Source organism: Onychostruthus taczanowskii, unplaced genomic scaffold (genome assembly GCF_017590055.1).
Source record: "Onychostruthus taczanowskii isolate IOZ18803 unplaced genomic scaffold, ASM1759005v1 scaffold31, whole genome shotgun sequence".
Lineage (NCBI taxonomy): Eukaryota > Metazoa > Chordata > Aves > Passeriformes > Passeridae > Onychostruthus > Onychostruthus taczanowskii.
Genome location: NW_024500461.1, coordinates 8633812 through 8660615, shown reverse-complemented (window position 1 = coordinate 8660615; position 26804 = coordinate 8633812). Strand labels below are relative to the sequence as shown.

Below are 26804 nucleotides of genomic sequence, written 5' to 3'. Positions count from 1 at the left end.
ATATTCGTCTTAATTGGCATCATTAATTAAAACAATTAATTGATTTTCAATAATATTTTCTCTGGGAAAATATACTGTCCTCTGCTAGCTGAACTCCAAGCCAGGGCCTTCCTTGTCTTGTAAAGGCAAGAAAATTCATGGAGTGTCCACCATAGTCCTGCACCCTGATCCTTCATCTCTCCCAGCTAAAAGCTCACCTGATAAAGAAATGTGGGATGCTCAAAACTGACTCATTTCACAGGAGTGGGAGCACTCCACAGTTTCCAAATTACATGCAGCATCTGGCAGGGTCACGAGACAAAACAATTAGGAACCTGTTTAAGTAAAAACTTTAAAAAACCCCAACTGTAAAACCACAACAGTAACAATATTTGACTATGTGAATACACAAAAGAACCACAGAGAGAAAATAGTGACAGATTTTGTCTCTTTTTGGTCTGCATTTAATTTTTACTTCTATCTGACTGGTCAGTTTGCTTGTTGAACAAATAAGGTAAACAGAAAGAAACTAATGAATGACAAGCAGTAAATATTTCATATGCATAATTTATTTTTAAAGTTTATTACATCACATTATACAAGCATTAAACATGGCTTTATGTTGATGATTTTTTAAAGTGTGAAAACTTGACATTCTTCTCCATAGAATTTTTCTATTTACAAATAAACAATCTATATACTTTATATATATATATATATAATATATATATGTTCAGTAATGTAACTCCCCTCAGAAAGATTTAAAATAAAAAAGAACTGATTTGTAAACACAGTTTCTGTTGTAGTATTTGGTGGCTTGAATGTAGATGATGCTCTATGCCTAGATTTTTCTTTTGTCAGAGTATCCAGGTTGTTCATTTACGTTTTTATTCTAAGATCTATAAAACCAGCATGGGACAGAATGCAAAAAACTTAGCAAACAGGCTGAAAAACAGTCCCAGTATACATTTTTTCCTTGGTTTTAAAAACTGGCATGTAACTGCTCATGAAGTACATGCTGCTGTCAAGAATGGCCTATGGAGAACAATCCTATGCTGATTGCAAGATGATATCACAGTAAATCCTCTGATGTGTGCTGTCCTGCTTGCTATGTAAAATATCTGTGTCATGCATTGAAGTTGCAGTTTTTTCTCATTCTCTAGAAGGTACTATTCTTGTGGAGCTGGAATAAGTAAACAACATACAGGACTGTCACATGGAGATTTAAACAAAACCCATCATCAGATCAAGAAGAGAATGGCATAAATTAGTTCTCGAGAGATTAGTAAAATTTCATTTATTATTATACTATTATTTGTATTTTATTTTTCTAGAAAATAAAAAGGGGGCATCTTTCCTGAGTGTTCTGCTATGTAGCTCTGAAGGACTCCAGGGAAATCTGTTCATCAGACCAGCAGCAGAGAAACCTCCATGGGTTGGCTGGTCAAACTGAAGTGACAAAGATGTACTCAGGGTCTGCCAGGGAGGTCAGAGCCCCTTGCAGCATCATAGCCAGCACAAGCTTGGCAAGCAGCCAACCTATGGTCTCATTTAGAGCAGAGTGGGATGCATCTTCTAGCAATGTGTTGTCAGGAAAATTCATCCTAATGCAGCAATCTTGAAAACTACTCGCAAAAGCAATCATTATCTATGGCATTTCTGCTGCACATTATTTGTTTTGGCACATTTTATTGCAGTGGTTTCTCTGGAGTGGAAGTCAATTTATATTCTACTGTGTTTCAGTTCAGTTCTTGAAGTTACTGAGATCTAAATTGACACAGCTGCATCTTACTGCAGGGATTTGCAAAGGTCCATTTTACTCATAGGGGTGACACTGATTTTATGCATGGCTCACGTCTCACTTTACTACTTAGTAAACAGTTTCTAAGCTCTGGTCATCTGTTGGTTTAGACATTAAACAGAGGGTATCCAAAATAATCCAATTATTCATGAGAATTTGGTCTGAATATGATTTTGCACAGTGATCCTGCCCCAAAATTCCCAAGCTGCAGCTGTAGGTGGTGGATGATAAATGCTAACCCATCTGGCATGTGTGTATTGGAGATCAACACTGCCTGATCCCCACCCCCTATTTAGAGAGACAGAAATATTCCTATTTCCCCAATGTCCTGTGGGCTGTGTCCACAGCTGCTATGAGCAGAAGCAAAGATGAACAAATTCACTTCCCCATTAGTCAGGAATTTACCCCACAACCACTACGTGTGCTCCCCACTCAGTCTGGCACCAAGCCAACATAGAACAGACAAATCCTGAAATTCCCTAAGTGCTCATGTTGTTTCATGGGACTTTCAGGCTTGGGCCAGGAGCAGCTGATAAAGGGAGTTGCTATGTCATTTATCCTCTTCAGGTAGGATGGTGGGCTGCTACTGGAGGAGGTTCCTTGCTTTTTTGTGTAGGCAGGCAGTTGTTACAGAGAGGAGGAGGCTCAGATTTTCTTTCTTTCCCTCTCCTTCCTCAAGTCATATTGCCTTTCATCAAAGCTCCCCCCACTCATGCAAATAGCACAGTTCTCCTTTGCAGTGGAATAAAGTTAATAGATCTAATCTGGTGCAATTTGTCTTGGTGCAAATGGTCCTGTTGTCATGTGGAGCTTGAGGTATCCATCTGTAGAATCTTGCATTGTGTGGTCTCTCCAGAAGGGCAATTTCTACTCCTTCAATCAAATTACTTCCAGAACAACTTTTAGAAACAACTGATTGAAGAGCTTTCACAACACTCAGTATTTTGATTCATTACTACATCCAACACTTATGATATCTTCAAAGCTACAAGTCCACTCTTTTGGATTAACAGTCTGGAAATTTTGAATTTCTTAATTAAATCAGAAATTTAAAATTTCTCAATATTAAGGAATTTGCTAAAGGATATTGACAGTGGCTTATTTTGCCCAAGTTTAATTTCCAGCCTGTGTAGAATTGCACTGCATTAAGAATTTCAAGCTGTTTCATACTACACTCTGTTGTTTTGTTTTTTCCCTCCACCCCTTCATAGACAATGGAATGATGAATACAGAAAGTGCTACAAGTGTAGATATTCTGGATGACTGCGTTTTATTCGGCTCACCTTGTTCATCTGCCTTTTTTTGTTTATTTTACTTAGGCAGATAGGTCTATAAGATGCTGTCTGCCATGTGTTACGTGTGTGAGTACACCCTAATTCCTGACTAGGCCTCAATGTGATCTGGCAACACAAATACATGGGCAGTTCTGGGCAAGATGCCCTAACCTGATTTGATTCCTTCAGACACCAGACAGTCCTATAGCTGAAAAGGCACTGTTCAAAACTTTAACATGTATTACTGACTTTTCACAGTGTCATTTCCAAATGAATGACCCTACAGCTAGATACCTCTGGCCACATTTAGATGCTTGGCTGTCTGCCTGCGCTTCTGATGCCTACATTTTTCAGCTTTATTAGGCCAGTTGATCAGACTCATGGTCATGCATCTCCTTCTAGATAATACTTCAGTATTGTTGAGCAATGGAAATGATCCACCTACATGACCTTAACTGGTGGCAAATGCAAACTAATGCAGTTGGGTCCGCTGTGGAAGGGAGCAATGCTGCCATGCACGTGCTGCAGGTGGTGGCCACACACACAAACACTGCCACGTTGCCAAGGCGCAGTCACTGCTGATGAAGTAGCAACTCCATGAGAATGAGCTGTAAGATCACCAAGTTCTGTAAAGCACTGGAATTGTGTAACTGCTTTGAAGTTCAGGGCCTTGAATTTTAGTCAGGGCCTGGGAGCTTCCTGGCAAGAGTGCAGACTTAGTATTGGTCTGATGTGCTCGTGTTGACATCAGCTCTGGAGATGACTAAGCCTTGGAAACACCTCTAATTTCAAAAGGCTTATGACAAAATCCACCCTATTGAAGAGGGGCACACGTGCTAAATGCACACAACATTACTGACTATTTCTTTCAGTGCACTCTCTGCTGTAGAAAACCAGGATTTTTTTTTTTTTTTATCAACAAGAGTTCTTATCTTCTTTTAAGCAGTTTCTTCCTCATCCTGTCATGGCCACTCATTGTGATAAGATTTTCCATTCTTTTTCCTTTCCTTCCTCTCTTTTTGCAGACGTTCTAGCTCAGCTTCATACATCATTTCCTGAATCAGGTACTTCTCTCTCCTCATTCGATCTCTCAGATCTTTTGGAAGATCTGGAATTAAGTAGGAGATCAGATGCTTTATGCAAAAGACAAGGTGCTGTGAACACAAAAAAAAGGAAAGAAAAATGTAAAACCTCAGGAAGAAAACTAGTACTTTTCGTATCTTCTGAAAACCATCTCTTTCTGATATGCAGAGAGATTATATGTTTAAACTAAATCCATTACTAAATTTCAAGATAAAAAACCATGACATTTTTTTCCCCAAAAAACTCCAGCCAGTCAATGGAGTGTGGGTCACAGCAGAAATTATGAGCAGGTGGATTAAAACAAAACATAAACATTTTTTCTTACATGGTGTCTCTTATCCAAAGACATATTCCTGTTTAGCAAACACCACAATTAAATACAAGTTGACTGATCCTTTGTCCCTCCTATTTTAGGCATGACACAGTAAAACTTGAGTTTGACTGCATGAGTGTCCTTTTCTGTTTGATCAAAAATGCTGCTTGAAGATTTACTCACTTCACTTAAGAGGAGGAACAGATAAACAGAAAAATCCTCCATGTCAGAAAGGACATACATTCTAGATTGGAGAAAATTCTTCTCCAAGCAGAACCCTTCTTTTGAAAGCTGACTGAAAAGAGAATGTAAAATGTTTTCCCATGTATTCTTCCCTCATGATAAATAAACTCACAATACCCTAATTGTTGTTTTTTTTTTTTTTTTTGCCAAACCTAAAAAGAGAAAAAAAAAGCCTCTTCTGCCTTTTTAGCCTGGACAAAGAATTCCTTTTGCAGTGATAGGAAATACTTTTGTTTGTTTTCAAAGGAGGTTAAGTTATCCAAAACAAACCACACTCAGAATGCCAAAAAAGGGCCTGAGCCTAAGCAGTTACTTAATTTATGAAAAGCCCTACCTTGAATCCCCCATCTCTTTGTGCAATCTTTATTGTAAGCATGCAGCAATCACAATACAACCATTAGTATTTTCAAATAAAAAAGGTGTTGTTTCTGCTGCAATTACCTTTTTGATTTCATAGATATAGTTAACTTATAGTTATAACTTGCAGTATGAGTGGCTCATGTTGAGAGAGGCAGATATGAGCCAGCCTATGGCTTTGGTTGAGCAAAGCAAAGTCAACTCAGACGTGCCCAGTAACACTCAAAGTTATTCCACAGTTGGTCACAAATTTATTTGGACACTGAGACTTGAACAGGGCTCATTTTTCTTGCCTCACTTCTCTTTGTGCCTACGCTGGGCTGCCTTTATGTCAAGTGTGTATCAAGAGGCCAGACTCTCTTCAGTCTTTAAAATTCGTAGGCTGACCTGCCAAGACCATTCTTGTAGTCCTTTTTGGACATGCATACCCTGACTTTCAGTTCTGACTTCTCATGAAACTAGAAGGGGTTAAGCCCAGCAGGCCGCAATCAAATCTTTCTCTCTTTCTTTCACTTAATATTTCCCTGAGTGCGGAACAGATGATGGAAGAAATGATCTCCTTGGAAACCAGCTGCTGATAAGTTATCCAGTGTAAAGGAAGAAGAGAGCCCAACCTGCAGCGCCATATTCTTTTGCCTGGGAAGGTCTGAAAATTGCAATCATGGGGAACTTGCTGAAGTCCTTGGGCTTCTGCTGAGCCACAAATAATAGAAATAATAATCTAGAAAATGCTTCTTCTCCACCTTGCTCTAACACAAATGCTTCTGTTGTGTTATCCAAAAAGGTGTGTTGAAAGCTCAGTTCAGAATGAAATTACACTCTTCTGTGAGTCAGAATGCAGTGTGTGCTCATGAACATTACATATATGCCAGTATGGTGACTAGAATTTCCATATCTGTGTTGAATACCCCATTGCAATGATTTCAGAGCAGAGGACTGAGTAAAGTTTTTTAAAATCATGTGTTCCGTCTTTGGCTTCTTCACTGTGTAAAAGGAACCAGGATTCTGGTGGGGATATTCAGGCACTTGAAATTAGTCCTTAAGAGCTGCATTTTTTTTTTTTTTGGTAAATCATCTTGTCCCATTTTTCTACCCTTCTGGCTCCCTTTTTAAAAATCAATGTGGGAATACCAGTCATGTGAAGTTGGTATTATCTCCTTTGCTTTGCCTTAAAATACCTGAGATACTGACAATAAATACTAATATTATGAACATAGACAAAGGTGTTGAATCCTTTTCATTGTCATCATCTCTGTGATGCCAACCATTCTGGAGGAATGAAGGTCATTTAAAAAAAAAAAAAAAGAAAAAGAAAAAGAAAAAGAAAAAGAAAAAGAAAAAGAAAAAGAAAAAGAAAAAGAAAAAGAGCTAGATGTATAAATACTGTAACTTCAATTGTCATTGTTCCTCAGTTGCTCAGATTTAATATTTTCTTCTCATGTTCCTTCACCCCTGTCCTTACACAACAGTCAGCATAGAGCTTCCCAACCTAGACAAGTTTCCAAAAAAGTAAATAAAAGCTTCATTTATTCCCCTCTTTATAAAATCACTGCTACAGTTTTCAGTGTTATATTCCCTTTTCTATAAGAACCTACATTCCTGTGACTGTTCAGAAAACAAAGCCGAGAATGCAAACCAAAATGTAAGTAGAAGAAACTAAGACAAAAACCACTTCAACACCTGCCATCATAGATCAGCCCAATGCAAAGCTTCAGAGGGAAATTTGTTTTCTTTTTGGTTTTGTTCTGCCACCTGAATGGTCACTGACCTCAAAGACAATAATGAAGGCCAGGCGTGCTGCTAAGACGTGCCAGAACTGCAGCGTGTAACCGTAGGGCACGGGCGAGTGCGGAGGGTCTCGGTAGTCCCTGTACCTGAAAGACAAGTACACTATGGGAGTTAGCAAGCTCTGCACTGCTGCCTGGGCCAAGGCAAAACCAAAACTCACCTTCTTTTGATCATTACATTCTCTGCACCAAAAATGAGCTCAGTCTATCCTAATGCTGCTTGCTTCTAAGGCTGGGCCTGTGCCAGTGTTTGATTTCAGGTCAGGTGCCTGCTTTTGGAGCAAGTGTCCTTATCACCTCCACTTACCACGCTTTTCTTCATGCAGATGGACTTACTTTCAGCTGAAACCTACCAGTAAGATGCACTCCAGGAGTTCTAATGGAAATTGGGTACAAAGGACCCAAACCAGTGTCTGTCTGAAGAAAACCCCTGAAACAAATACACAGGATGGGAGGTGCTTTGCCCCTACAGCATCTCCCTTGGCAGCACGACATGTGCCTTTCAGGCATCTCTTCAGAACTTGGAGAAGGGTGGGATGCTCTGCTCATTTAAGGGACACTTTAGTCCCTTTATTCAAGGGCATTTTAAAGCTGTAAATGTCCCCAGTTTTGTCAGCCTGATAGTTCTCCCAAAATCCAAATAAAAATGCCCCATGGACTTCACCTGGACCTTAATCAATTAGTTGGCCATCCCTGGTGTAAAACATGTCTCATCCTGACTTCAGCAAAGCCAGCACTGCACCTCTTGGTATATCAAGAGGTGAGGACCATGTGAGAAAGTGATCTAGTGTCTTTTGTCACAGTGTTATTTGGAAGACTTTAGGTCTCCAAAATTTAACTGTAGATATTTATAGGGAAAGTTGGATCCAGGAATACTCCAAGATTGTAGTTACAAACCATGAATCTGTTTAAGTCACACATTCTGGAGTCCATTTTTACTAGCAGTTTGTTAATTCTAAAATAGAACTGTGGAAACCTTATTTAAAAGTAGTGTAAAAATTTTTTGCTTCTTCATCTGTTTCCTAGATGGGACAGAAAACCCATTGTAAAAAGATATTGAAAATACCATAGTAAATAATACAGGTTGATCACTAAGTTAGTTTTAAGAAACTAAAGAAAATGCAGATGAATAAAAGAAATAAACATTATTTAATCTCTGACAATCTGTATTTCTCCATGAAGCTTCACCTTCTTAGATTGCAGAGGGTGCTATACAAACTGAAATAAACTGTCAGCATCAAATCTCTCAGAAATTGCAGTATTTCTAGAATAAGTTCTAAAAACTGAGATGGTCTTTCCTTGTGCAAGTAGCATTCTGACTTCATAGTTTAGGATGCTTTACAATATCCTAAGCATTCCAAAAACAGAAATCCCTGGACCAAGTCCCAGTAGAGTATATATTTTCTTTTTTTTTTTTTTACTTGCTAGGAATCCATTGTTAGGAAAAAATAGGGAAACCTTCTATAAACAACCAGAACAGCACAGCACTATCTGTGTTCCAGGTGATCAGAAGTTAACTGGGACTTTTTTTCACACAAACTGTCTTCCTGGAAAAATGCCTACACTATTACACAGTAGAAAGTAATATTTCCTTACCTGCCTATCAATATCTGCCCTGAAATGCAATTAAAATGACTGATGCTTTAGCAGAATGCATTTTGGTAAGAAGCTGATAAACTCAGATAAAGAAAGATGTTAATTTTCTTTTAAGGGTAGATATACATAACAATTCAGTGTCTCCCAAAAGGACAGATATAATAGCATTCTGTTTAGGGGATATTGAGCAGACATTTTTTTTTTTATTGTGGGATTTCCATCATGAAATTTAAGGAGCAGCAACTTCATGCTAGAAGTTGGGGAAGAAAGGAATTGAAGGGGGGGAAGAGAATGGTCAGAATGACAAAAAATTATTAAATTATGCTATAGCAAACAATGTGGAATGGAATATTCTCACTGTGGTTCTGCTCCACAGGTGAATTCAGCATTGGCATACACTTTCTGCCAAATAAGTTGCAACAATCTTAAATATCAGCTAGTTAAATGGAAGCATTGATGCCACCCCCTTCTCACATTTATTATGGTGTACCACTCAAAATTCTTCCTATTCACAAAAACATTGCAATATTGCAAATACCACTGACTTTTTCTGTATCACAGACCTTTGTCGTATCACAGAGTACCTTTTGTTCTTTAGGCACTTATAAATAAAAGGATATTTTAATTCTTCACAGTGAATAATATTGGGACTAAGTGTATCTGCTAAAGACTACCAGGTCTCATGCTTGTAATGTAACATTGCAATTAAAAAGTGTTAGCTGCATTTGTTTGGTATTTTTGGTTGGGACACTATTTAAGACCTTTATGTAGACCCTTGAGGTTTTTGGCCATTAAATTCACTCATGTACAAATCTGCCATTACAGACTTTTCTCAGACTGCAATTTCTCCAATCTGTTGTTGAGGACAAAGACATGCAGATAATTAGCTGTGCATCTTCTTTTTATTCAAACACAGATATATGATTATTACTAATAATTACACCAGTAAGCAATGACATAAATGTATTACCAATTCAACAATTTGGAAATGCTGGATTTGAGGTTTCATAAAGGCAGCTTATGACAGAGCCTGTTTATGTCTGGCAGACCTGTGAAATACCCCAGTGTGGCCTCTCCTGGGCAACCTTGATTTCCTGTGCATGCCCTGTGATATCATCTCATCACAACTGGGTCTCACTGGTACCTAAGTAATCAGGCACCTGTTACTGGCCCTTTGATACCGTATTTATCCATGATGATTGTGTCTGAATCAAGATATGACACCATGAAAATCTTGCATTAGGAACACCCTCCAGATACCAACTTTTTGGCTTCTCTTTTATCTGAGGAAGGAATCATTCAGGTAACAGCCAAACAGTACCAAGAAGAGCAGAGCCCTGAACAGCACAGTTAAAACTTTCAGTTTTTAACTTCTAAAAATCAGTTTCAACTCCAGATTTATTATGATGCTTCTCCATTTCAATGTCCTAAAGCAGAGAATTAGGTTGACCAGAAACTTACCTGCAATATTTTAATGGGGAACCAGAGAACTCACTTCCATTTGATGTTGGCTCTGAACGGTTTTCAAAGTCAGACACCAGAAATACTGATAAACTGGCATTAACATAGCCAACCATACACCTAGAGGGGACAAAATGCTGTCAGCAGGACACAGCAAGGTTTTTCCATTAACTGTTGTACCCAGGAGGATGCCCTTTGGGTTTCATAAAATCCAAAAGTACAATTTTGATGCTTATTAATATTTGAAAAGGATGTTGAGGCAATATAAAAGAAATGCTAAAGTAGGTCAAATGAACAATAAAAGTGAAGCAATGGTAGATTTCTATGGGAGAAGGAATGGTGAAGATTGGGACTGGTTACTTTTCAAAAGTCACCTAAATGGTGAACAGTAGGGGCAGAAAAAATAATGAGGAGTGTTACAAAGATAATCAGAATATTCCCACTGTTACAGTCATGTACTAGCACAAAGGGACACTAAATCAGATGGAAAGATAACACACTTAAAACAGCTTTTTAGAAAATGTCCAGTTAATCAGAGGAACTCCATTCTAGAAGAACCCAGCATGACTGAACACTGTGAGGGCCAGGCAAAATTTAGAGAACACTGAGTAGAAGTTATGTCCCCTGTTGAAGGGCTGTGGGTGTCAATAGAGGGCTCAGGTTTGGTGTTAATAAAGCTAAGGAGATCTGGCCAAAATGTGTTGTGCTGTTCATGCTGCACTGCCCAACACAGCTAAGTGTAGGCACACTACTTATCTTGGTGTAGAGTACAATGCACAGTAAGGGTTGGGGGATTTTGGTTTTGGGTTGGGTTTTTCTAAATATGGAATTTACAGTCTTTTAGAAATTATATTCAAACAACATCTGGTTTTGTCTCCATACTGATTTCATTTGGAACTTAATTTACTTCCAGTATTTTTCTAGTATCACTGTGTGTCATGTGGATCTAATACCTACAGTTGTTTTTTGAAAGAAAAGAGTACCTCTTTCTTTTAAGCTATTCAATAACAGATGGTGTTCACACCTTAATTTGAGAAAACTCACTATTCCTGTGGATTTTTGAATACCTTCCTGCTTTTGTTACAGTACCTACTAATAACATTATTCAGAATGCTGACATAAACAGTTCAAATACAGGTTAGCTCCTTCAAAATATTACTACCTGACAGCTTCATCTAGAAATTCACTCAAAGAAGCAGCAGAAGTGTGAAAACATTGTATAGAGGTTTGTGAAAAGAAGATAAGATCCAAACAGTGAGCCGAACTGCTTCCCTTGTGCAGAACTTGTTTCAAAGCCACTGAGTCATATTTGAGTCTTAAGAGAAATATTTCTAAAGGTGTTGTTTTTCATCCACAGTGGTCCTGAGAAAATCCTTCCTTATGCTTTCCTTAGCAATGAGAGTTGCTTACAGTATAAAGCCTGTAGGTCTTTATACTGGCACGAGCAGAGGCACATGCTCAGGAACAACTGGCACCAGACAACTTTGCCCCTGAAGGGATTTTAACTCTTCATGAAAGTAAACAGAACGTCCTCCCTAGCCCCAGCTAAAACGCCCAAATCCTTGCAGGACAGGAGTTAGCACATCTGCTAATCGGGAGCTGCCACACCAGATGCCCTTCTTCTGTCAGGATGATTAAATGTATTGACAGTCAAAAGATGTCAAAGAAGCAGCAACAGATGAACTCACTTTCTGCAGCAGGGAGTAAAAAAATCGATCTGCCATATGTCCAATACAGAACGCAAGCTCTCTGTCACTGTCTACTGTTTAGCCTGGGTTTCTTTGCACAGCAGGGTTCCTCGCTAATGGCACTGCCAGAGCATTTGCAAACGGTGTCTGTGTTTGGCTGGATTCAGTGACCTTCCCGGAGCCCAGCAGCTGAGATTTCACAAGTGGCCATGCAGCAACTATCTCATGTTTGTTGATAGCGTGCACATGCTAATATAATCTCAGTGTTTAGCAACACTGAAAGAAAATCCACTTAGGCAGCAGGGATTCAGATCACAAATGTTTCCTGGAAGATTTAATCTAAGAACTCTAGTTTTAGAAGAAAAACAAATTGCTTTTCTCTATAAGTATGTATTGTTGTCTTAGTTGGAAATTTCTTCCTCTTGCTAGACACTACTTTTTAAAGTAATACATGCTGAATATTACATAAGGAAAAAAACCCAGTGTACAAGTTTAAGATGCTTAGCAAATTCTTTACTGATTCATATCAGCATTGCTTCAGAAAAAACCCAGGATTATATCCATGTACTTCCAGCTGGGAAGTATAGCTTGGGCAGCATCCTCTCACACACACAAAATCCCTGAAATAGTTCTGCCATGTTTGCCTTGAAGTACCATCATGGATCACAGTCACTCAGCAACCCATTCTGTGAATATGCAGAGCATCAGTATCTATGGTATCTGGTGCTTAAACACAAACAACACTCTTGATTTAGTGGAATCAGAACATACACAGACAGTAATACTGCATCTATTCAAATAATAAGTGATTTTTGTGCACATCTGTTTCCCCCCACCAAAAATAAAGCCTTACTTTTGTCCTGCTTCTCCTTGGCCAGCACAAGGTCCGTATTTGTAAGCATAAACAAGGCGAGGGATGAAATCTGATGTCACTGCTATGACAAATGCGTTTGTGATAACCGAAAGAATTCCAATGCCTTCCAGGATCCCGTACCAGATGCCTGTTCAACAAGGACAGTATGTTTGCTCCAGGAAAAACCAGAACCAAAGTACTTGAAATACTGCATGATCAGAAGTAGTTTTCCTCACTGCACAAGGTGTTTTTATGTATCAAGAGTCACTGAGTAAAAATAAATTTTCTTATTGAATAGCTGATCACTGTTCTCATCACTGTGAATCACACCAAAGGAAGGTTAAACATACCCACTGATTTAATGAGGCATTGAATTGCCCCTGAAACTTTGCTAGAATGCAGTTTATTGCATCTGAATCAACATAAAAAATGGTATTCTTCTGTGCTTCTATTAATTACCTTATACAACTGGTATTTTACAAATTGTGTCTGTAGTGTATACTATGTACGACTTGTCCAGGCTTGTGCCAGAACCCACATATTCACACTGTTGTCATTTAAAGCTTTAATCAGACACAGACTTTAGGCACGTGGTAGAATGTTCTAAGAGCACAAAGCCTAAGCTTCTCCTATTTCTTGGTGTGGGCTATGGACTTTTGCAATGCAGCTGGTTAGAGATGTTTCCTATTTACCCCTCTGAAAACACCAGGGATTCAGCACTGGGCAGATGCATTTACTTTTGAGCTCTCCCTAAAGGTGCTGTGCTTTTGCATACTGCAAGGACAGAAGAGATTTGTAGTCAAAATAAGTTCAGAGATCCTTTGCAATAGTGTGTGGCTGGATGACCGCAGAGTTATGTGGACCTTGTGTTTAGCAATGTAGGTGTGACTCACTGAGAGCAAGTTTTCTGCTGGGATCCAGACCCACCCTGTCTGACCCACCAGGGACCCGGTGGGCACTTCCCCTGAGTCACAGGGGAGCTTGGTTTTGGCCAGGTAAACATAAAACATACAGGTTCCTTACAGCTCCTATGGTGGCCACTTCAACTTGACTTTCATGTACCATCTGATTGATCTGTCTGGTTATTATATTCAAGTTGAGCAGCAACATGTGTTGGCACAGTGTGTCTGCCACAATAGAGCACCTGCAGAGATCACTGATCTTTTTACATCTTGGCTGTTAAGTCCTCCAGAAAAATCATTAAAATACATTTTCCGACATAGACTATTAATTGCATAAGTAGATTGCTATCAGATACTTGAAGTTTTTTTAACAATCAAGGGTGTATTATTAATTGGGTAGATGACTGAAAATACCTTAATCTGCTCTTGTTTGAAGTGGTCAAAGCTTTGACAAATAACACATATATATAACAAACACCAAACAAAGAGCTCACCTATATCTTTGGCTCTTGAAGCTAAAGGTCTTCTCCACTGAGTAACAAATTTGTAAGCATCAAGCCGAATTTCAATAATATTGTTTAGTAAGGCCAGAAGTGGTGCCAGTGGAAAAGCTGCCACAAAAATGGTTGTGAACCCAAACTGAAGAACTGGGGGAAAAAAAAGGAAATATCACAGAAAAACTCTTAGGATCCAATCCCAAGATCTAAGATACCAAACAGTGTATGCAAATAAGCAGTTTGTACAAGGTATACAGACAATTCTTGTTATGACATACTATATAATGGTCTAGTGGCACTTGTACAGCAAGTCCTTGTCAAAAGTTAGAAGAAAGAATGAAAGGACCCTGGAATGGACAGCACCATCTAAATTTTCTAATTTGGAATAAAGTTCTGAGATGGACAAACTGTGCTTTTAGAAAGGGACATTTTTACTCCAGTATTGACCAGGATCTCTCAATACTTGTAAAGATTAGGGATGAATACATTCCTTTTAATAGTTCAGATGGGAAGCAGTTTGAAATTCTGTTTAAGTTTCCAGAGGTAGGTTTTCAGAGTATCAGATTTCCCATTAATTTGAAAATAATTTTGTGAGGGAGAAAAGAAAAAAAGCAATTATGACATATGCAGTTCAGTCACATAGGGCAAAATTTCATGGTTTTTTAATATCCTTTTTTGAGCAGTTATTCTTCTCTCTTCTGGATAGAGCAGTGCCTTTTTGGCAGTAAATTACTTTGTAAATGTGAGGTAGTAAATGAGGGAGGATTTTAAGCATAAACAAGCATGCTGGTCTTTACCCTGAACTTCAAAGGAAAAACACAAGACAGCTTTCTTTAGAAAAGAGCAGAAAATTTCTTCAGAAATGCATGCAGTCAATGAACTGGGCTCTGGTTTGGAAAAACAAATCCAGAATGGGAAGTGTTTCATAGATTGGAGGTTAGCAAACTATCAGCAGCATGCTTAACTACATTGGTTTGGTTCTTAAAAACTGACTCCCATTCTTCACCTGACCTGTGAGAATGAAAACCTTTTTGCAGTCTCCTTAGCTTCATATAGTGATAATTAAAAGAATTCACCAGCTCATATCAACAAAAAAAACCAACAGCATCAAACTATAGTGAAAGAGAGAGAATGAAGGTTAGATCCATACTCATTTCTAGGTATTCATCAAAGAGTCCATAAGCATTCATAGGCTGCAGATTATAGTCCTTTTCCCACTGTGGGAAGCTTGTTTTTCCATGTGTGCCATACTCTTGCCGTAGTTTTCTCCTGGTCCACCAGTTTTGAATTAGCCTACATTTCAAATTAAATAAAAGAAACAAAGTAAAGAATATGAATGGCTATTTATCACAAAATTGGAAGATGTTAAGTGGGCACAACATATCCTACAAAATTCATTTCCCGATGTACAGGAAAATAGAGCATTGTTAATACACGTGGATGATGACACAGCATAATAGGTATGAAAACAGATGCAGCTGATAAGCTGTAATCCCAGCCTATATGTTGTTAAAATGGTGAAAGGATTTTGACATATCTTCATTATTTATTTACTTATTTTTCTCTGCACAGAATACCAATTCACTTCAGGGTTTGTTTATGTGGCAGAATGCAATGCTGTGTGGAGATAGCTGAGCTCAGTAAATAAGAGTGCTAATGCTCCTTGATTCTTTCCTCTGTGCGTGACCTGGCATCTCTGCACGGCTCTACAGCGTGCAGGGTAAAAGCCTCTGGGCAACCCTGGAAGGGAAAAGGCAACCCTGAAAACGGTGTCTGCAGCCAAATATTGAGAGGAGAAAGAGGCAGAAAGAAATGTCTGAATTACCATGGTGGCTGAGAGATGGGTGGCTGACATGGGAGCCACCTCCACCTCAAGAAATGGGGAACCTGTACTGGACATGGAGGGAAGATGCTGCTCCCAAAGAAATGCACGTGTGAGACCACTGAGAAAGGCAGTGAGCCAAAAGTGAAATGAATTCTCACATCTGAGATAAATACCTTTTCAGGGAGTTGCACTGATTTGGCCTACAAAGGACACCAGTTAAGAGTTATTGTAGAAGAAAAAAAAGCCCGAACCACAATGACAGGTTTTCTCTGAAGCTGGGGTTGGCCACTTTGTCTCAGTAAGAAAAAATGTGATAGATCACCCAAATAATTCAGTCCTTTTCCTGACAGTGCTTCACTTCTTGCCCTCACAGTGGCCTGGTCTGGTCTGTGAACGGCGCAAAGTGACTGCAAATCGTAATTTGATTTGCATAAGGATTTGGACAGCTACTTGTTTTCTTGAATCTTAGAGATTATTTTTTCAATTACGTAATTTATCAGAAAGATTACAGCTTTTCATGTCTTCCTTAAAGAAGTGTAGCTGAAATTGAGTGCAGTTCAACCGAATTCAGGTACAGATTGCAGGGTTGCCTCCAAGTCCTCTCGCCATCCACATTGGGTTGGTTGTTATCAAGTTCTTAGCAGAAAGGTGTTTTGCACACAAAAAAAGAAATGCACCTTCTTGCAGCATTTCAGGGCTAGAAGGTGAACTGAAGGGTCTGGAGAGCAAACACATCTCTCATCAGAATAAGTTGAAGCATTTCACAATGTTGTGACTCTGTCTTTTATGTTGTGGTTTTCCTTGTGACTCTGAAGTGATTAATTTCACCTAAAGCGGTTTATTCCTATTAAACCACTTGTTCTTAAACAATCTCATTGTTAAGTTTCAAGATCTGTATTAATAGAAAGCAGAGAGTTCTAATGAAAACTGGCAAAAGTGGTAGGGAGTGGAAAGGGAAGGATCAATACTGCTGCTACTGTTTCCTCCTGCCCATCCCAACTAATCCCTGCAGCCCTAACAGCTGCAAAATACTGGCAAGAAGTGCTAGGCCCAGGAAAGATGGAGAAATAGCAAATCCCTCTGAACTTTGCAAGGGCAAACTTTCTGACAATGTCAGCTCTCTCTTAGATTTTGACTCTTGCTAATTTCCCTTGATGACCATCCACACTCTCTCTAGCATCAACAACACTGATAATATTAAACGTACATAAATCATATTAAACATGCTCATTAAATACTAATCAATAAGGAATGAACCAATAGGAAATGAGTAATTGCCAACCTTTTAGCTAGGGCACAGCTTCATGTTACCTTGAAAATCACAAGGGAACCTGTCTACATACCAGTCAGTACATTTTTCTCTCTTTCAGAGTGCATGTGCCAGCAGTGCATTTTTTCCAGCTCATATCTGCTCTTTCAGGCATCTTTTATCACCCAACAAAAATAGAATTTAGAACTTACTAGTATAGCTAAGAAATGATACATATAATATTTTTCATGTAAGCAACATAATGGTCACACAGTTACTTTTAAGGAGTTTTAGAACACAGAATACAATTTAACAAAATTAAGTACTTCCCATGTATTACTTATTTGTTAATATTTATATTACACTTTCACTTTTCCAAACTATGTCCAACATGGAAAAAAGCCTCAGGCATCATCTTTGTATCTGGAGTTCTGCATCCTTGGGGGGATTTTCTGTTGCAACGGCTGCTGCATCTTGTTTTTATAAACTGATGATAAGGAGAACATAAACTTAGTATTCTGTGACCTACAGAAGCACAGGTATTATGTTCACTTACGGATATCCCAATTCCATGAAATTATTCCATGTCTGCTTTAACACCATTATAATACCCATTTGCATACAGAGATCAATAAGGCATCCACTAGGGTGGCACTAGAGGAAAAAAAATAAACAAAATGTTAAATAGGAATTATGCTGAGTTTTAAAACATTTATTAAATGCTATAAATGATACTGGATCATTTACTAAAAGGGAATTAAATTAATTTTCCTTATTTTTTTAAAGAAGTGTAACCTCATGGGAACAGATGACACTGTATCATACTGTCAGCATTTTAAGCTTATCACCTAATTCTCTGCAGAGGTCAGAGTCAGCTGAAACCAATGCAGTTTTCACAGTAGTTCTTCTAACGTGCTGTGCAGCTGTGGGCAGGGCAGAGGCAAAGACCACCAAGTTTCTCCATTGATTTTAATTGTTTTTGGGGAGGGTGGCTGTGCATCATGTCAAAGAATGAAGAGAAAATTTCTCCTGGCTGCGCATAAACCAGTTTATGCTTAGAGGATAGACTTAGAACTATTAATTGAGTGCTGTGTAACATCTATGACTGAGTAGACCATGCAAAGCTGTTCTCTTCTCGAAGAACTAAAAATCTCACTGCTGAGCAACAATTCTTAGCGTTTCTTGCTGAGTGCTTGCTTGCTTTAGCAGTGGCTCCAGACCCTGAAGCTGTGGTGCTCCTTTTGGGAGACATCTTCAGATAGTACAAATTTAGGTAATTTTTTATCTGTTATTGTAAAAAGAACAAAGGGATCAAAAGGCTTCAACGCTCAAAAAGCACTTTGTACAATTGGCTTTGCAGTTCCAAACAGTGTAGTTCAAACTGTATTTTAAAATCTTGGGTATTACAGATAAGTCAAAAAAAGTCACTGTCACAGAACTGGAATTATTTCTCTCTAACTTTTAGGGAGACAAAATAATTATGACCTGGAATAAAATGCGACATTAATTTCTTGTACATGATTCATTATCCAGCTCTCAGAAAATGGATCACTGCTGAAGGTTCTGCTGACGTAATTTAGCATTATTGGGATGACTGGGTTGGTTTTTTTGTTGTTTCTGGTGGGGGGGTCTGGTAGGTGTTTTTTTTTTTTTTTTTTTTTTTTTTTTGTTTTTTTTTTTCCTTTTTTTTTTTTACTTCTCCGTCATTATTACTAAATCATCATCCTTCTGTTTTTTGGAATCGGTAGCATGAGTGAATACACCCTGAGAGAGGTGGGTGCAGTGTCAATGAACTAGCAGCAATGTTACAACCATAACAGCAATAATATGTAACTGGGGTCTGAGCATGTCCATGGGCACTGGATTAGTGTTACTAAATGTCTTAGACTTGGCAAAATTCGACAGGTGAAGAGAGGGGTATTGGAGGGATATCTGGACATGGTATTCTACAGCAGGTTAGTTCTAATAAGACCTGGCAGAGATACAGTCAATAAATTTAAGACTTTTCTATTAGATTATTTTTAAAAAGTATTATTATTAGACTCTTTTTTTTTTTCTCTGAAAAAAGCTAAACAGAGACTACTAAGAGTAGCTTCCACCAGCAACTGACCCAACCTGTAACACCTCATTGTTGCACTTTCCTCACAAACCTGGCTCTCTTCTCCTTCCATCTCTTCTCCTGCAGAAAGATGAGTTTCTTTCCATGTTCTCTGATCCCTCTGTGAAATTAATCAGCCCACTGAATCAGCAGAAGACTAATTCAGCCAGCAAAAGGAAGTTTACTGCTGATACAAGGAACTGAATAGGCTCCTCACAGGGTTGGACAGGTGAGAGCCAATGCAGAGGAAGAGAAAGGAGCAAGCCTCAGGGTGAGGAAGGACGACCAGAACTGCTTTCCTTTGACACCAGCAAGTTTTTAGGTCAGCTCAGCCCCAGACAGACTTTGGAGGGATGTTAAGCAAAATTCTGTGGGCCCATTTATCAAGTATTCTTCCCTTAAAAGAACAGAATTCTCTACAAAATTAAGATGGTTTTAATAAAATTCAAATCCTTTTGTTTGTTTTGCTAATATTTGAATGGCCTTTCTTAACCAAAATATTTATGTATCCAGATGTGTTTGGAAATTCAAGCTGGCAGGCATTTTCCACTTACCATTTGTCATTTATCTGCAAACTTGTTTCAATTATTCATCTGTGAAGCAGGAAAGAAACCATGGGATTTCAGTGTGCACACAGCAGCACTGGAAAGTAAATGACTGGTCCAGAAACTGCTGCTGTTCACCTCCTATAACTGTCAAATGGGCTTTGAATTCTGAATGTATTTATTTTAAAAAATTAAAAAAATTAAATTGGTCCTTGAGCAATTTGCAAAGCCAAACTCTCATTGCTTTTCATATTAATTTGATTTTATAGACGTGGGACATTATGCCAGTAGCTTGTTTGGGAAGTTTTTCAGTTGTTTTGGTCAAATTTCACATACATTTTATGTGTCTGGATTTTTAATTTGTTACTTTAGTATTTTAGCTCTCTGGTCTTCAAGGCTAGAAAAGCTGAGAAGAAAGGACTTTTTTTGAAGAAAAAGTTGCCAGATTCATGTTTGATTTTGATTCATTCCAAGGATGAAATATTTCCAATGTGAGGAATCTTTAAACCATCTGATACCACTGTTTGAATGTGACGCAAACACTAGAGCTGCTAGCATTGAAAAGGAAATACATATATATATATATATATATATATATATATATATCAATATGTAGATGCTTTTGTAGCAGATGGTAGTGTCAATAGTTGGGATTAGGCAGCAACTGAAGACCCAATAACACACTCAGAACTGCCTAGGCAGATTTACGTGTCTGCCTCTGCTTGCATCCATGGCATTGTGGGCAGCAGCTAAATCAGCATGCGGTTATGGAACACTCACCTCTTCCAGCCTCCACCGGTTTATCAGCCTTAAGTAGGCACCAGGGTGTCCTGTAAATCTTTAACACAGGAATATAGATCAACCATGTTGTGTAAGCAGTCTGTTCACAGCAGTACAAGAAAGCTCACACTCTTATTTTAATCTGGTATTATCTTAATGTGATGGTATAACTATAAAAGATGTTATGCTGCAAAAAGTTTTATGGGTATTCCTGGAATAATCTCATGAAGGACTAAAGATATTTTTACTTCAGTTTTATTTCAATACCAACACTCTGCTGTTGGATATTCAACATAGGCAGAGCAGAGGGAAAATCTGACTGAAAATACTCATGTCTGTTTGGAAAATGGCTCTCAACTGTCAGTCCATTTCCTTACAACATAAAATGCTCTGTGATGTCTGCCTTCCTGTGAAATCGTTGAAAATTTTAGTTTTCAGTAAAAATAATAATTTTCTAACTATTCTCCCATGTTTTCCCCCAAAGTTTTTCCCAGATGTAAATAATCCATACTAATGGATTCTTCTACTCAAACCTTCTTTACTAAAAAGGTCTTTTTTTAGGAGACTGACAGAAAGAGATATACAAATAATATATATTTAGATAGATTCATAAATACACAAAAATACATGTATATAAAATATAAAATAAAAATATAATATATATAATAAATATATATGTGGAATCCCCTCAAATGGTAGCTCATAACTCACTCTTAACCATTCAGATCATGTAATCAGAGCAGGTCCCTTCCAACTGAAATATCCTATCCTATCCTATCCTATCCTACATTTATCCATACAAATAACACACATAAAACCAGAGTGAAATGACCTGTATGTATAATATTGTGAGATGCATCTGTTTCCAATAGTGAAATTGTTAAGTTAATATTGAGACCATGTGGTGATAGGAAATGAAAACTGCATCTGTTTCTGGGCTTTTGAAAGGAGTATAAAACTGCAATCTGTTCTGCTGGAATTTGCATTTTGATATGTGTGATAATATGGTCCATTTTGTTTCATTACAAACAATTTCATTTCTTCTCTCTACTTCATTTTGCACATATGAGTGTGCAGACATCAATCCTACCTTCCAAGGAAGAATGCTATATAAAAGGTAGAGCTGTTCAGATTGACAAACTGAAAAAGAAACATTTTCAGAGTGAAGCTGTTCTCCCACTCCGACTCGGTACGAGGCTGCTCTGTGAAGAAAATGACCAGAGTTTCAGAGGCTTATTCAGAATATCAATTTCCCTTGGCACAAAGGCTGCACACACCTGTAAGGGCTGGCAATATATTTTTAAATTAGCCTGCTGTTTTCAAAATATAACCTGGCAGAGGAAATTGTTTCCAGAAGCAGCACTCAGCAAGTGATCTTGTAGAGACATAGAAATCTATTCTGGTGCCTGCATACATCTGTATGTTCCCCTGAGACTGTAACAAAGTGGTCGAGGTAATGTGTATATTAAACATCCCACCTCTATTTAAGTGGTCTTTACAGGCTTGGAGTTTTGCTTCCTTTTCTGTATGCCACCACGATGACATTGCCACTCCACCAAAGCTATTTAAATGCCTTTTTTTTTTTTTTAGAGATGTCACACTGAACTGAATAAAATCCTCCTGGTAATTCTGTTTTATGGATTTGCTCACATATATCAGTGGAGTGCCACTGCATGACTCTCCTTCCTTGTCCCAGGGATCTTGTCACGGAAATCCAAGAACAAATATTTCTCAGTGGATGGGCTAAGGCAAACAGGGAAGGGGAACACATATTCTTGCCTTTGGGTACTGTTACCTTATTCTCCATCTCAAGAAATACCAAGACAGAAGTTAACAAAACAATGTCCATGCCAACACACCGGTTCCATATTCTGGAACTACTTTCCAGCTGTCAGGAATTTGTTGTTAGCTGATCATTGCTGTGAACGGGATTAATCAGAGAAGTGGAGTTGCTAATGGTGATTCTGAGTATCATAATGATAGTAATCACATACTGCTTCCAAAACAGCCTCCAGTAAAGTACTAGAAGTAAAAAAAAAAAAGCAATAAACTTGATTCTCTTTACTTAGAGCTGCCCTTTCATTGGGCATAGATGCCACTCTGCAGAAAGGACAAGTTTGACTACAACAAGGCTGCTGCAGTTGAAGCTTTGCTCACATGCCCATCAGAGACAACGGTGATGCTCTGGAGGAGCACAGATGTGAGTTCTGAAAAAGGTAATGTAAAAGATGAAGAAGGACATCCTCAGTGTCCTCAGTGTTGTTTTGCTGCGAGTCCTTCTTTGAGCTTCTTACACTGATGAAGATAATACGGATCAAATCAGTTCTTTAGGCCACCAGAATAAAAATTACAAAACCGTCTGAACAGGATTGGAAAAACTTGATCTGCTGAATTTTCATACAAGTGCTTTCTGCAAAAAGCAGACCTACCTAACAGAAAGTAATCAAGCTTCAAGGTCTCTAGAATGTATCTTACTGTCTGTCCCCAGGCTGTCAGGACATAGCTTGTACAATTCACAAACTTGAAAGTCGTATTTCTCAGCTGTAGCTAGCAGGTATCTTCTCCATGGATACAGGATAGCAAAAATATTTTAAAATTACAGCATACAAATGAGGACTCTCAGTTTACTAAGAAACAAAATAATAAAATTCTATTGTACACAGATATGTTTTGAACACTTTACCAATGACTTCTGGGATGTAGAAAAGCCCAGCGAGCAGCTAAAGTCAATTGTTTCCTTTGAGCATCAAAGCATCAAAATCTGCCTATCTGGTCCAAAATAATTTACTGAGCATCATCAATGTACACAGGTTTCCAGGAGCTCAAAATAACCTCAAACCACTGGTATATATTCAATAATATGGTTTGTTTAATAGGCCTTCAGCCAGAGTCTCATTTCAGGCTTCTTGACACTAAGGAGCCCTTGCCAATTGCCACCAACTACTGCAATCTTTCAAATATATCAGGATCTCCACAGATCCTGTCTCAGCCATGGATATATGAATCACAGCCTGTTGCTACCCCATTGACATTGGATGCTCTCCTTAGAAAACAGGTTTCCTTGCTCTAGCATAAAGTCTGCCTTTGCAAGTGAGCAGAAAGGATCACTGAAATTTAGATCATCATATAGTTTAGGTGTAGGTAGAGTTGATGATTCACCTAGTCATTTTCCCTCCTTACTGCCCTTCTTAAAGGCAAATATTTGATAGGCAATCAGCACCTTAGTTTCAAGTTATGGATTTGTTTTCCAGAAGCGACTCTCCTTTTCCATGTTTACAGACTCTGGAGGTTGCGAGTGCTAAGTCTGTCTGAAAACTCATGCGTTTTCCTCCAAGGTAAAAATTTTACATGTACTTTTAGTAAACAATTTATTTACATTGTTAGGTGGTAGAGGGTTGAAACAAGAACAAAGGTGGATTATTGTTGCCACCACTTTCTTATTAGAAACTTAAGAAAAACATTAATTCCTATAGATTGCAAATTAGTTAAGATTTTTCATATTTATGCAAACATTTTGAATTTTATCATGGTGTATGGACCAATAAATCAGTAAAATATTATTCGATTTTATATTTAACATTACTTACCTAAATTTGTCAGGAAAAGAGCAACTTTTTCATACAGCTGTAACAGAGAACAAACAGTCTCTTAGTTACATGGCCAGCTCAAAAATGTAGAACTACTTTCTAGGGAGAGAACATGTGAAATCTGACATGCAGATGATTTCTCTCATGTTCTAAAACTACATAATAAAGCAGTGATATAATCAAACAATGAAAAATAAAGTTTTTATATCTAATGCTCATGTATATATGATATATGCAGAGGAAATGCTGTCATTGTCCCTATTTTATATACAGAGTGAAAATGGATGAGAGAACTTTTCCAAAAAGAAAAGCAGAAACAGCACGACTGAGATTTTTTTGTTTTAGTTACTTATGGAACATTCACCTCACAAGGAAAAAATCACCCTAGAAGAGCATGCTATGGTATGTTGGATGTGATGGTTATTTGGGGCTTTTTGGTTTTGCTTGGCACTTTGGTGCTGAGAGAAAAGACACAGGGGGGGTCAGGGTTACTTCAGAGAAAATCTCTAGTAATCCCCACCACCAGACACTTCTTACTCTGAGCCAGTGCCATTTTTCTAAATCCTAGGTGGTACTTTCCTCACTTTCAGGTACCGTGCTCTCAAACTCTCCAGGAGACTCCAAACTTTGTTAAGATGACAAAACTAACTTGGAGGGTTTTCACAATCAGCATGTGCAAAGGAGTTTTGAACCTATTACCTACATCACCAACACCATCAGTATTAGAGTAAAGTAATACAATTATTTCCATTTGCTTTAAATTAGTCTGGAGCCTGTTCCTGCAAATTGCTAAATGCCCTTAACTCTCACTGATGCCTGCAGGATTACAACACTCTCATATTTCAGGCTCAAGTATTTACTTACTCCTACAGTGCATATCAGCAAAGTTTATTTTTATTTGCAGTTATCCTTAGAATCTCTTGCTTAAATTGAGTTATGTATTGTTTACAGATCAAACTGCCTGCTTAAGAGCTGAAGTCATCCTGAAATCTCTCATCCATGTTAACAACCACTTCATGCTTAGAATAGCTTTCCACTGCCTTTGGAGTAAATGGTTTTGTTTCAAGTAATGAAAAAGGTAGTTTCTTCTGGGTTTAAAAGTATCTCTTAAGGGCAACTGTAAATGTGCTAAATGTCTGGGTCATTTATATCCTGATCCCACCAGGGAGTGTGGTTTTTTTACAAATGTTCACTGCTCTACAGAAGGGTTTATTAAAATTTCAATTTGTTGCCATTCCATTTGGAACAGTAAGACTGTGTTAGAGATTCTGTTAGCAATGTTTGGATCTAATTGTCTGCTACTGTCATTTATCAGTACTACACTCAAGGGGCCCTGTTTGGGATCATACTCTGTTCACTGTTCATATTTTCCAAGGGCAATATTACTGGAATTAACAGTTTTACATAGCCTAGGTAAAGCTAGTGCTTGTTTCCAGGTCAGGCTGCAAGATTATCTGGGAGACATTATTCTTGAGGGTCATTTTGTTTTGTTGTGTGCTCAGAACCTCTGGTCTGGAATTTACTTGTGGTCTAGACCTTTTCTCTGATGCTTTGAGAGGGTGTCAGCTTGTATCAGAATCACTGCTGGTTTTCAAGGCTTCTAGCAGTGAATTCTCTACTGCTATGCACATCTTGGTCCATTCTGCTTTTATTACTGTATCTTTTCTTGCTCTTCTGACACTTGAGTCACAGTTCGTGCAGGATTCTACTACCTGAATTGCTTCTGGGGATTTTTCTTCTCCCAAAAGAAATCCCACGATTGCCCTTCAGTAAACTACATTAATCCATCATGGGAAGCAAGGGATTATGCTCCTAAAACCTTCCTTTGAAAAACTCCTGCAGTTTCATATTTGTGGATCTTTTTCTTCCATGAGCTATATCCAGATCTAAGGTTGTGGTGTTTTTTGAATGGTGATGAGTATGAGGCTAGAGAAACCCATATTTGCTGTGCTCCATTTATGTGATAATTTTAAGAAATAAAACAAAGTTTCTCAAAAGGCACCTTCAAACAATCTTCCATTATTTAAAATAAAAAATCTCAGAGCTGTTAAATGCTTTGGGAATGAAAAAATTTCATTTGTGTAGTGTTTCTTTTTTGCCGCTTCACTGCATATACAATGACTTACACTGAGAACTGGAAAATGGATGTTGCACTGGCATATATATATAAATTTTTTTCTTTTATGCTTATTGTGTGCTCTAGGTAGAAAAAAGAAAATCCCTAAAACCTAGAGAAAAAACCCAATAAAATAAAAATTAACATAAAAAAGAGAGCTCTCAGTACAATCTCAGACAGAAAACCGGCTTCCTCCTTTCTGTCCTTTCTCAGCCTACAGTCCCACCTAAGGGAAAACATAGGAAAAACAACAGTTCTGGATAGACTGTCTTAGTCACTAATCCAGTCTTGCCTTCTTCCTTCTTCAAAGGAAGAAGCAAAGTCCTGCAGCAAAGACTCTTGGAATTTCCTGCCATATAAAAAAAGACCCATCAAAAAGAATTTTTAGGTTATGGAAATGCTTGGATATTACATAGGAAAGAAAGAAGTCTCTAAGCCAGCCTTGGAAATGAGCAGACCTGAAATAACATCTCATTTTTTCCCTAGGAAGTAAATCAGCATATCTCCTGGAGTGAAGCCTAACAAGCTGTTTGCAGAAGATGCTTGCTATTGTGTAGGCAGAGATACACTCTGGCTCCAGTGCCTGTCTGGTTTGTAGCTAAACCCTCCTTCCCCTAAAAGGCATTTTTATAATGTCAGTTGACAAAACCTGACAGTGAAAGGCCATACATGTCTTGCCAAGAGCAGCAGACACATTGCTATCAGAGCAATATACAGGACTGTCATCATCTCAGTGGAAGGAGGGAACTCATTCCCCATCTACTCTCTTA

General features: G+C 38.2%; 1 protein-coding gene across 1 annotated transcript in view; it reads right to left on the bottom strand.

The window, feature by feature from the left end:
- Positions 1-4016: 4016 nt before the first annotated feature.
- The window catches only part of ANO4 (anoctamin 4), a 102168-nt gene continuing 79380 nt past the window's right edge, over positions 4017-26804 (bottom strand). Inside the window, exons 18-27 of the mRNA XM_041409747.1 lie at positions 23919-23955; positions 21422-21533; positions 20332-20389; positions 17465-17562; positions 14985-15127; positions 13832-13984; positions 12436-12583; positions 9895-10014; positions 6819-6924; positions 4017-4208 (exon numbers count right to left, since the gene is read on the bottom strand). Of these exons, the coding sequence (XP_041265681.1) occupies positions 4017-4208; positions 6819-6924; positions 9895-10014; positions 12436-12583; positions 13832-13984; positions 14985-15127; positions 17465-17562; positions 20332-20389; positions 21422-21533; positions 23919-23955 (1167 nt within the window). The remainder of the gene's footprint in view (positions 4209-6818; positions 6925-9894; positions 10015-12435; positions 12584-13831; positions 13985-14984; positions 15128-17464; positions 17563-20331; positions 20390-21421; positions 21534-23918; positions 23956-26804) is intronic.